We start from the raw sequence: 12649 nt of genomic DNA on the forward strand, positions 1-12649 counted from the left end.
GAATCCCTGAGCCGACCTAGTGAAAAATCTGTTGATGTGCCCTTGAGCACGGCACTTAACCTTAATTGCTCCAGTAAATTGCTTTGGATAAGAGCATATGTAAAATGTAGTGGTTACTACCTTCCTTTAGACCGGCTGTTCTGAAGGGGCTGAAAATGACCAAACTACCCAGTCAAAGCAAGATAAGAGGAGAAAGTGAAAGTTTTAGGGGAGAAAGGAAGCGGGATAGGTAAAGAAACAGGAGAAAGTGTTCTGCTGAAGTATCAAGCCTTTGGATGAGAAGGGGCAAGGTGACGAATGCAAGCATACATGGGGGGGGAAAAAGAGGACCCAGAGGAAAATGCAGAAGTGTTGACACACATTCAGTTCTTTTTCCTACTTAGTAACAGGATTATAGTTAGAGGCTAAGTGGAATTTCAGGACAAATGGGAGAAAAACGACTGAGTCCTGTACAGACTCATTTCTGAGTTATTTATTATATCCATTATGTCATGCTGCAAAAACTTCATATAAAGCTAACCAAAGGTTTTTGTTCAAATGTACTATGTTGAAAACACAAAAAAATACATTCATTATTTTGCTAATATTGCTTAACAATCTAAACAGTGCCTCAGTAATACTTCATCATAAATGGTAGAAAACAGTAAACAGTTAAAGTATAAACAGTATTTAAAAAAATCTAAAATAACAATATATTTTTTATATTGTATGATAGTTGCCATGATAAATGTATACTACAATACAAACTGTCTTGAGAAACCTACTCAGCAAAAATATTGCTGGTGTAGGTTGATTCACATTTGATTGATTGGTTCGCTATTTTCAACTGTGCATCACAGTTAATCATTACAGAAAAATGCAGTGCAAGTAGCAAGCCAATTCTGGTGCAGTAAAAAAAACATACAATTCAACATTTCAATGTCTGTTCATTTACGGTCAATTCATGTGACCCTTTGAATAAAAATCACTGAATCAAATTGTTGACCATTTTAATACCTCTATTAGACTTTATTCTAATACGTTTTCTGGTGGTTGTTCTCATCATGCCTGCTCTTCTGCCTTTGTTTTTGGTTATCCATGGTTTCCCATCTGAAACAAAGAAAATTACATATCATCATATAGGTTATTATTACATCACAGTAAGGTCCAGAACGTTCGGTTTGCCTGCTGGGGGGCAGGGAAACACTCAGCTCTGCTAAAACCATCTAAAACTATTGAAAACTATGTGCAGATTAACCTAAACCACACATACTGCTCAGTTATAGCACACTTTTATTTTGTATTACTCAGATATACAATTAATGTGGCCAATATTGAGAGATTGAGATGTAAAGCAGCTGTTTTTGGACGCTGTACTTCATTGAAAGCTGGCCGCGCTTGATCCCCAGTTAGAAATTGACAAAGACATAAAGCATGTTTCTTATAATCTGATCCATAGTTAGCCAGCATTCCAGTCACACAATGACCTTAAACACAACCTGTCTATAATCTGCCACATTTAAATTATTACTGGGATACTAAAAATATATACAGTGAGTTAGCTTGCGTTAACGAAAAGCCCTGTAGCCATTACTGCAATTATGGGGAACATGCAAATGGTTGTTCGGCTGACAGATGTAATAAGTCTTATTCATTATATTCAACAACACCCCCTCCCTTCCCCCCCAGTTTTATCTTCAGATAAACAAAGAATAGAGGATACTATGTGTGTGTGTGTGTGTTGGGAGGTTCACATGCATACTTACGTGTGTGCCCGTGTGTGTGTGTGTGTGTGTGTGTGTGCGCATCATGACCATTATCATACCTTTAGCACAGACGTCCATGCAGCTTTGTCTGGATATAAAGTTGTTGCTGCTTCCTCCACAGCCTGAATAGATGAACTGCTCACACATCCTGGAGGCTGAGTTGTAGTAGTAACGCGGTACAGATGCAGCACAGCCTCCTTTATCCAGGGGATCCAGGCAGAGCACAGGAGTAGCTGGCAATCACACAAAACAACTATAAGAACTCTGGGAGAGAGTAGGTTACTCTTCAGCCAACATTAACCAAGACGCTCATCTTTGGTAGCCTGGGTGCCAGCCTGTTTCTGATCTCTCGCCAACTCCTTATGGAATTGTAAATAATAATAATTAATAGGTCATTTAGCAGACGCTCTTATCCAGAGCGACTTACAGGAGCAAATAGGGTTAAGTGCCTTGCTCAAGGGCACATCGACAGATTTTTCACCTAGTCGGCTCGGGGATTAGAACCAGCGACCTTTCGGTTACTGGCACAATGCTCTTAACCACTAAGCTACCTGCCGCTCCTTGTCATTCCAAACATGACAAGGAGTGTCCAGGAGTGGAACAGCTAAACAGACGGGTACCCAGGCTACATCTCTGGTTTCTTAATAATGTAAGTAGATATAAAATTGAGAGAGGGTACCGGATGGAATCATTTCAGAATAATATTGTCTAAGAAAAACAGGACAATAAGAAGAGAGTAGGCTACTCTTCAGCTGAGAGGCTCATCTCCGGCTTCTGAACATAAACAGACGTACAACTGAGAGAAGTCTGTATAGAGGGCTGTATGCAATAATGTCAAGAAAATGTAGGAGAAAATTAAGGCACTCGCATACTGTGAGACCCTTGAGTATAGTATTGATAGAGGAGACTGTTACGAGCGTCAGGGTTGGTCCTTTTGTACTGGTCTTTCTATCTAGTTTGAGTATAGTAGTGATCAGTGGAGGCTGCTGAGGGGAGTATGGCTCATAATAATGGCTGGAATGGAGCAAATGGAATGGCATCAAACACATGGAAACCATGTTCAATGTATTTGGTACCATTCCACCTATTCCGCTCCAATTAGGGTGCCACCAACCTCCTGTGGTATTGATAGAGGAGACTGTTAGAGCATCAGGGTTGGTCCTTTAGTACTGGTCCTTCTATCTAGTTTCATTTCCTGATTACTCATCAACTATTGCAAGTCCTCATGGCTAGGATGTGATGAGGATGTAGGTGTTTGCAATTAAATTGCCAAATTTCATGAAAAAGCTTCCTCTAATCTTGTTTCTACATCATTCCTCATGTAATTATTGTGAGCTAAGTTAAAGATGTTTCCTCAAAAGTAATACAAAGTTAATAACACAACAGAGTGAACACAGTAGAGTCCGAAACGTAGAATATGGTTTAACTAGCATTGTTTATGGAATAAGCCTATGTGCTCAACACTGGATGTGGAAATGTTTTATCTGTTGTGCTTCACGGCTAATCGAAAACAGCCAGACTGTTGACCTTGACTATTGTCCACATACTTTTGTGTGGTCTGCAGTACTCCATGCAAGACATCTGGTCCTGGAAGCGGTTCTCGTTGCCCTGGCAGCCTCCGTAGAAGAACTGCTCACACTGCATGGTGGTCATGTTGAAAAAGTAGCTCAAGAACATGGCCCGGCAGGGACCCACCTTTTTCTGGAACCTGCAGATCTGAGGGATCTCTGGTGGGGTGGAGAAGTTGAGAAGAAACACGTTTGAATAGGAACTATTGAAAAATGAAACCGGTCACATTGTATGGCCTTTTATCCTGAATTGGTTTGGATGAATTGACAGTCCATTTCAAAACTTCACAACCACAAAACTTTTCAAAAGTGCTGTAGGCCAAATGTTTCATAAAATTCATGATTTTATAATTGTTTTGATGACATAAGATAAATGGCATATAGTCTAAATAAATAAATAAATAAAAACAACAACCAAAAACTGAGCGTGACTGAGCGTGACAAAAACAGACCTATATAAAATGTAAATAAAAACTTACTTGGTATTCTAAAACATGCTTTCTGACACTCCTGAAAACTCATGAAGTTGTTTGCATTCCCTTGGCAGCCTCCATAGAGAAACTCCTCGCATTGTTGAGTGATAGTATTGTAGTAGTAACGCTGGATATCTTCTCCGCAAGGTCCCTCATCTACTTGAAGTAGACACACCTCTGGAACGAGCAGAAACACACAACATCAACACTACTGCTGGCTACAGAACGAGGTCAAGGAATGTCTGCTGAAGTACAGATTCATGTCAACAACAACTTTATCACTACTGAAAAGTCATGAGCCAACGCCCATCGATTGATTATGATTGCAAAGTATTTTGGTGCGTCGAGAAAATCGAATAAAATATTAATGTGGCTATAACCAGTTACGGTATTAAGAATACAGTTAATACATGATAACCGAATTTTTCTTTACCTTGTTTCGGTGACAATGCAAAAACGTAACAAAGCGAGCATGAAAGTATCAGAAAAATCAATGAACTGAGGTCCATTGTTGTAGATCTTCCCCAAGTTCAATTCTTCTAACTTTACGCACAATCAGTACAGCCATTTATACTCTTGTACACGCGTTCACAAGGGGCTCGAGGGGCGGGCTATAATGCCTCATTTCCACGTAGTAGGAACGATCTGATTAATGTTATGATTTGCATCATAGGCAACGTCACGTTTATACACTGTTAAACTAATTATGCAATATGTCAAACGTCCTTCATCGTGCGCAATGGATACGGTCCAATCATTGACGTGGAAATAGACAATAAGAAATGTAGGCTAGTCTGGGAACGAAACTACTATGGGAGTATCATGAGAATAATGATTTGTTAACAGATGTATGACCATATATGTAATGTTGTCAACTGCTGTCGTTGGAGTAGATACACAACATATGACAATGTTTATTTTTGTTTTTCCTTTTCTTTGCAGTGTGGTTTCTAGTAATTAATTATTACAAATTATTAGATCTAGAACTCGACAATGTATTTATTAATGTGGGCCATAGGCTTCTAATGTTCTATTCAGAGTTCATGTATTAGGCCTACATCTAATTCAGATGAATGAAATTGATTTACAGTATGTGTGTGAATAGTCCACATACTCACTACAAAATATTGCCTTGTATCTAAGGAAGTGATACAGTATAAAACATTAACACATTGAGCTTCTGTCATTCTTTCTTATGTCATAGTCCCCATCACATCTGGCTGTTTCCCATTAAGCAACAATAACTGTCACAACTTTGGGCATCCATGCAGGATCAGCTTAATATTGCAGATAGATTGTAACTTCCATCAATGTAATTGTCTGCATCACTTCCAATCCCCCATGTTATATATATATATATATATATATATACACACACATACATATATACACACATACATATATACACACATACATATATACACACATACATATATACACACACATACATATCCTTAAAAATATATATATTCCCCTTTATTACTTTCCAACCCCGCCACCCTTTCCCTACTTGGAGTAAACTAGTGAACAACAATGCTTAGGCCTCTACTTCCAGCTTATACTTACTATCTACATTTTATGGACACCGTCAATTTTACAAGAATTATATTTTGTTTGCCTTGGTGAACTCTATAAGCTAGTCTCTTTACATCAGTAGAAATGTCAACCGGTGGGAGCTCTAAAAGAAGGTATAAAGATACATGTTTCAACAAGGACCAACTCAGTGGCCTTGTGGTTAGTGTCCACCCTGAGATCGGAAGACTGTAAACATGGGACCCAATGCCTCTCTGCTTGGCACTCAGCATTAAGGAGATAGATTGGGGGTAACACCTCGATCACACCGGCAGCGTCATTGCATTTTGGTACGCCAGAAGCACAGTACATTCATTTCCAATGGAACGCTGTGTTTGTCTTGCAGCATTGCATTGCAGAGGCAGTTGCAATGAGTCCTGTGTTGGATTTATCGAACGTATGCATCAAACTGTATGCGTAGACGGCTTGACAGGAATGGTAGCAGAAGGTGAATGTTGAACTTTTGTTGCACACATATCCAGATGATGCTGCGTACCATTTCGCGCAATGACGCTGTCGGTGTGATCAAGGCGTAAGGCCCTGCGATAGACTAGCGTTCTGTCCAGGGGGTGTACATGTACATCAAACTGCCTCACTCTATGAGTCGTTCCGGCTTGCACATGCCAAGGCTCGTGCAAGGCTACTTACTTTTCAACAAGGAGAGTAGAGTGAGGAAAGATAATATGAGCTGCAGAGCACGAAACATGTTTGAATTCATTGTCAGTATTGTTTTGTTAACAGCATGAATGAATGGAAACATACATTTAGGCAGCGCAAAAAGAATATGGGCTAGACTGTGAATTATCCCCAGTTCAGGTGTAGGATCTTAATTTGACCACCCTGTTGCAGGATAGATACAGTGGGGGAAAAAAGTATTTAGTCAGCCACCAATTGTGCAAGTTCTCCCACTTAAAAAGATGAGAGAGGCCTGTAATTTTCATCATAGGTACACGTCAACTATGACAGACAAATTGAGAATTTTTTTCCAGAAAATCACATTGTAGGATTTTTAATGAATTTATTTGCAAATTATGGTGGAAAATAAGTATTTGGTCACCTACAAACAAGCAAGATTTCTGGCTCTCACAGACCTGTAACTTCTTCTTTAAGAGGCTCCTCTGTCCTCCACTCGTTACCTGTATTAATGGCACCTGTTTGAACTTGTTATCAGTATAAAAGACACCTGTCCACAACCTCAAACAGTCACACTCCAAACTCCACTATGGCCAAGACCAAAGAGCTGTCAAAGGACACCAGAAACAAAATTGTAGACCTGCACCAGGCTGGGAAGACTGAATCTGCAATAGGTAAGCAGCTTGGTTTGAAGAAATCAACTGTGGGAGCAATTATTAGGAAATGGAAGACATACAAGACCACTGATAATCTCCCTTGATCTGGGGCTCCACGCAAGATCTCACCCCGTGGGGTCAAAATGATCACAAGAACGGTGAGCAAAAATCCCAGAACCACACGGGGGGACCTAGTGAATGACCTGCAGAGAGCTGGGACCAAAGTAACAAAGCCTACCATCAGTAACACACTACGCCACCAGGGACTCAAATCCTGCAGTGCCAGACGTGTCCCCCTGCTTAAGCCAGTACATGTCCAGGCCCGTCTGAAGTTTGCTAGAGTGCATTTGGATGATCCAGAAGAGGATTGGGAGAATGTCATATGGTCAGATGAAACCAAAATAGAACTTTTTGGTAAAAACTCAACTCGTCATGTTTGGAGGACAAAGAATGCTGAGTTGCATCCAAAGAACACCATACCTACTGTGAAGCATGGGGGCGGAAACATCATGCTTTGGGGCTGTTTTTCTGCAAAGGGACCAGGACGACTGATCCGTGTAAAGGAAAAAATGAATGGGGCCATGTATCGTGAGATTTTGAGTGAAAACCTCCTTCCATCAGCAAGGGCTTTGAAGATGAAACGTGGCTGGGTCTTTCAGCATGACAATGATCCCAAACACACCGCCCGGGCAACGAAGGAGTGGCTTCGTAAGAAGCATTTCAAGGTCCTGGAGTGGCCTAGCCAGTCTCCAGATCTCAACCCCATAGAAAATCTTTGGAGGGAGTTGAAAGTCTGTGTTGCCCAGCGACAGCCCCAAAACATCACTGCTCTAGAGGAGATCTGCATGGAGGAATGGGCCAAAATACCAGCAACAGTGTGTGAAAACCTTGTGAAGACTTACAGAAAACGTTTGATCTGTGTCATTGCCAACAAAGGGTATATAACAAAGTATTGAGAAACTTTTGTTATTGACCAAATACTTATTTTCCACCATAATTTGCAAATAAATTCATTAAAAATCCTACAATGTGATTTTCTGGAATCTTTTTTCTCATTTTGTCTGTCATAGTTGACGTGTACCTATGATGAAAATTACAGGCCTCTCTCATCTTTTTGAGTGGGAGAACTTGCACAATTGGTGGCTGACTAAATACTTTTTTTCCCCACTGTATATATATTATTATTTGTTGACTCGATTTTCCCTTACGAAAAATGTATCAACCCCTACAAAAATGTCCATTAATTATAATCCACCAGTGGAGGCTGTTGAGGGGAGGACGGTTCATAATAATGGCTGGAATGGAGTAACTGGAATGGTACCAAACACATCAAAGTTGTGGTTTCCATGTGGTTGACACCACTCCATTTACTCCATTCCAGCCATTATTATTAGCCGTCCTCCCCTCAGCAGCCTCCACTGTAATCCACATAATAATTCACATTTCCTGTTGCTGCAGTTTTCGTTTCCTGCTGTAGCAAACTGTCTTAAATTAAGATCCTACATCTGTACCTGACCTGTATTTGATAGAATATTGAATAGGAGCCTTTGTCAAAGAAGAGAGGCCTATTTCCTAATACATTTCAATTACATAAGTAGAGAACTAGTAGTAGAGAACAGCGAAAGGAGAAGGAAATGATTTCATAACATGAACTCATTCATTAATCATTTCAAGCCAAGGCCCTTTTCTCTCTGTGACTGACCTCTTGGCTAAACCTTGATCCCATCTATCTCAGTATATTGTAGAGAAGGCTATCATCCTTCAATAAAAATGAACTTCTCCACCCCATTCTCCCCATGGCACAATACTCTCCTTGTTTTCCCTCAACAGAATAATGTCTGACCGCCATAGAGAGCAATAATGGCGTCTTTGGGTTTTAAGGTTTGTGGTAAACACAGGCTTAGGAGATCTTATACATTTTGTTCAATTAATTAATTATGTAATTTATTTCACCTTTATTTAACCAGGTAAGCCAGTTGAGAACAAGTTCTCATTTGTGACCTGGCCAAGATAAAGCAAAACAGTGCGATAAAAACAACAACACAGAGTTACATATGGGGTAAACAAAACATAAAGTCAAAAATACAACAGAAAATATAGATACAGTGTGTGCAAATGTAGTAAATTATGGAGGTAAGGCAATAAATAGGCCATAGTGCAAAATAGTTACAATTTCGTATTAACACTGGAATGATAGATGTGCAAAAGATGATATGCAAATAGAGATACTGGGGGTGCAAATTAGCAAAATAAATAACAATATGGGGATGAAGTAGTTGGATGGGCTAATTTCAGAATGGCTGTGTGTAGGTGCAGTGATCGGTAAGCTGCTCTGACAACTGACGCTTAAAGTTAGTGAGGGAGATAAGAGTCTCCAGCTTCAGAGATTTTTGAGTTCAATGAGATAATCTTCATCAGCTAACCTCCGGAGGCTGAAGAAATTCGGCTTGGCCCCTAAGACTCTCACAAACTTTTACAGGTGCACCATTGAGAGCATCCTGTTGGGTGGTATCACCGCCTGGTACAGCAACTGCACCGCCTGCAACCGCAGGGCTCTCCAGAGGGTGGTGTGGTCTGCCCAACACATCTGGGGGCACACTGCCTGCCCTCCACGACACCTACAGCACCAAAAAGATCATCAAGGACATCAACCACCCGAGCCACGGCCTGTTCACTTCGCTATCATCCGGAAGGCGAGGTCAGTACAGGTGCATCAAATCTGGGACCGAGAGACTGAAAAACAGTTTCTACAGCATCTCAAGGCCATCAGACTGTTAAATAACCATCACTAGCCAGCTACCACCCGGTTACTCAACCCTGCACCTTAGAGGCTGCTGCTCTATGTACATAGACATGGAATCACTGGTCACTTTAATAATGTTTACATACTATTTTACTCATTTCATATGTATACACTGTAGTCTAGTCAATAACATCCTATTCAACTATTACTGTATATATACTATTCTATCCTACGTATTCTACAGATATACTAAATATTCTATCCACATACTATCCATAATGTCTATACATCCCATCACACACACACACACACACACACACATATATATATGAATAGTGTTCAGACCCTTTGACTTTTTCCACATTTTGTTACGTTACAGCCTTATTCTAAAATTGATTAAATTGTTTTTTCCTCCCTCATCAATCTACATACTATACCCCATAATTACGAAGCAAAAACAGGTTCAAAAAAATGTTTGCACATGTATTAAAAATAAAAACGGAAATACCACATTTACATTATTCAGACCCTTTACTCAGTACTTTGTTGAAGCAGCTTTGGCAGCGATTACAGCCTTGAGTCTTCTTGGGTGTGACACTACAAGCTTGGCACACCTATATTTGGGGAGTTTCTCCCATTCTTCTCTGCAGATCCTCTCAATCTCTGTCAGGTTGAATGGGGAGCGTCGCTGCACAGCTATTTTCAGGTCTCTCCAGAGATGTTCGATAAGGTTTAGGTCCAGGCTCTGGCTCTGGCTGGGCCACTCAAGGACATTCAGAGACTTGTCCAGAAGCCACCCCTGCATTGTCTTGGCTGTGTGCTTAGGGTCGTTGTCCTGTTGGAAGGTGAACCTTCGCCCCAGTCTGAGGTCCTGAGTGCTCTGGAGCAGGTTTTCATCAAGGATCTCTCTGTACTTTGCTCTGTCTGGCCACTCTACTATAAAGACCTGATTGGTGGAGTGCTGCAGAGATGGTTGTCCTTCTGGAAGTTTCTCCCATCTCCACAGAGGAACTCTATAGCTCTGTCAGAGTGACCATCCGGTTCTTGGTCACCTACCTGACCAAGGCCCTTCTCCCCCGATTGCTCAGTTTGGCCGGGCGGCCAGCTCTAGGAAGAGTCTAGGTGGTTCCAAACTTGTTCTTGGGGACCTTCAATGCTGCAGAATTGTTTTGGTACCCTTCCCCAGATCTGTGCCTTGACACAATCCTGTCTCGGAGCTCTACGGACAATTCCATGGTTTTTGCTCTGACATGCACTGTCAACTGTGGGACCTTATATAGACAGGTGTGTGCCTTTCCAAATCATGTCCAATCAATTGAATTTACCACAGGTGGACTCCAATCAAGTTGTAGAAACATCTCAAGGATGATAAATGTAAACAGGATGCACCTGAGCTCAATTTCGAGTCTCATAGCAAAGGGACTGAATACTTGTGTAAATAAGGTATTTTTATTTTTATTTTTTTTGCAAACATTTCTAAAAACATTTCTGGTTTTGCTTTGTCATTATGGGGTATTGTGTGTAGACTGATGAGAAAAAAGTTATAATTTAATCAATTTTAGAATAGTCCAAAATGTGGACAAAGGCAAGGGGTCTGAATCCTTTCTGAATGTCTGTTTGTCTGTGTGTGTGTATGTATGTGTGTGCTCCTCCTAATATTTATATATTTATTAATTCCATTCTTTTACTTTTAGATTTGTGTGTATTGTTGTGAATTGTTAGATATTACTGCACTGTTGGAGCTAGGAACACAAGCATTTTGCTACACCCGCAATACCATCTGCTAAATATGTGTATGCGACCAATACAATTTTATGCACATAAACGCTTCATAATTTGTAAAGGTCATGTTAACTGACTGATATTATCGCATAGAATAAAACATATGCGATCTCATAAGCCTCTGTTAACCTCCAAGACTCTATTCCTTCTCCATTCATTTTGCCCATAGGAATGGCTGAACAAGAAGCAGTAAATTGTTTCTGGTTTTGGCTCTATACTCCCACACATTTTTTCTGTCCTCACTTTTTCTCTGCACTGACATGTAACTTTGCTACATCTTAAAGCCATAGGAACTGTAGGCTAATAGATCCATAGGCTTCACATCTCTACACATCTGATGGTCCCATGTGGCTCAGTTGGTAGCACTTACAACACCAGGGTTGTTGGTTTGATTCCCACGGGGGATGAGTATCAAAATGTATGAACTCACTACTGTAAATTGCTCTGGATAATAGTGATCTGATAAAATGTCTAAAATGGATCCGTCTGTTGCAGTATCTTTCCTTCATCTACACACTTTCTATGCACTGAAAACTCAAGTAACCTTGCTTCATCCCAAAGGAATAGAAAATGTAGACTAATAGTTACTTAGACTACTAGCCTACACATCCCATGGAGGCAGCTGTTGCTATATTGCTCTATGATTTCAGCTCAAACTCATCCATCCTATCTACTGTATCTCCTGGAGAACTGCTGTCATTGTCATATTCATAATGATTAGGTATCCTTCAACATGACAGGTTGAGGGTAAATACAGATTAGCCTTCTTATCATGCTAACCTGAACTGTCGTGCCATTCCCCTTGACCCATAACTGCACTGGAACAGTGAAGAGAATCACAGGCAAAATATTGTAGGTATCCACATATTATTAATATTATTCCACTCTCACTGCAATTCTTAGACATCATAACAACACAATGGCCATGTGGTTTAAAAAAGAGACTCATAACAGACACCAGAATGGTTCACTTTTCCTTTGGAGAGTGGCCCTATGGCCTCTGCTATGATGCTGCAGTGTTGGAATAAAGGGCATCGTTTTAATCAGATTAAGAGATTAGGATGTTTATGCAGATTACTTTATAACCCAGATTGAGGGAGTGGAGAGGGATTTCTCTGGCAGTATTCAGGGGTGGAAGACAGGTACCTGTAAAACGCGGTAAGTATTTTTGTTCCTTGTATTTTATCAAATTAATATAATTATTTGATAAATTAATGTTATTAAATTCATTAATCTAGCGATCATAAGGAAGGGATAATCTGAGTGTAGTATTGGGGACAATTTTTCCTAAAATGTCAGCTAATGTCCACAACCCTAATCAACAAAAAAACAAAAGATACGCAACCTAATGCATACAATGATTATTATCATGGTTCTACGAGACACATTCTAAAAAAGTTTCTGTGAGTGTGGCAATGCTTTACGAATATGTTTACCTTACCTTTGGTAACGACGTATTTGTATTAATTGACAGACA

At 40.2% G+C, this 12649-nt stretch overlaps 1 protein-coding gene across 1 annotated transcript; it reads right to left on the reverse strand.

The window, feature by feature from the left end:
- Positions 1 to 445: 445 nt before the first annotated feature.
- Positions 446 to 4372, reverse strand: LOC311117403 (carboxypeptidase inhibitor SmCI-like). Its single transcript, XM_084157517.1, has 5 exons — positions 4220 to 4372; positions 3793 to 3963; positions 3293 to 3472; positions 1805 to 1978; positions 446 to 1089 (listed from the first exon to the last, which is right to left on the reverse strand). The coding sequence occupies exons 1-5, from the start codon at positions 4293 to 4295 to the stop codon at positions 965 to 967; spliced, it is 726 nt and encodes a 241-aa protein (XP_084013643.1). The 5' UTR covers positions 4296 to 4372; the 3' UTR covers positions 446 to 964.
- Between the last annotated feature and the right edge of the window lie 8277 nt (positions 4373 to 12649).

The sequence above is a fragment of the Coregonus lavaretus genome, assembly GCF_964263955.1.
Source record: "Coregonus lavaretus genome assembly, chromosome: 3".
NCBI lineage: Eukaryota > Metazoa > Chordata > Actinopteri > Salmoniformes > Salmonidae > Coregonus > Coregonus lavaretus.

What these genes read in the sequence shown, in the direction of transcription:
- LOC311117403 (XM_084157517.1), bottom strand. Translation starts at nt 4,295, where the DNA reads ATGGACCTCAGTTCATTGATTTTTCTGATACTTTCATGCTCGCTTTGT. An exon ending in GTACTGCAGACCACACAAAA is followed by an intron (nt 1,979 to 3,292) that starts GTATGTGGACAA and finishes TGTGATTGCCAG; the next exon opens with CTACTCCTGTGCTCTGCCTG. An exon ending in CATGGACGTCTGTGCTAAAG is followed by an intron (nt 1,090 to 1,804) that starts GTATGATAATGG and finishes TCTTTGTTTCAG; the next exon opens with ATGGGAAACCATGGATAACC.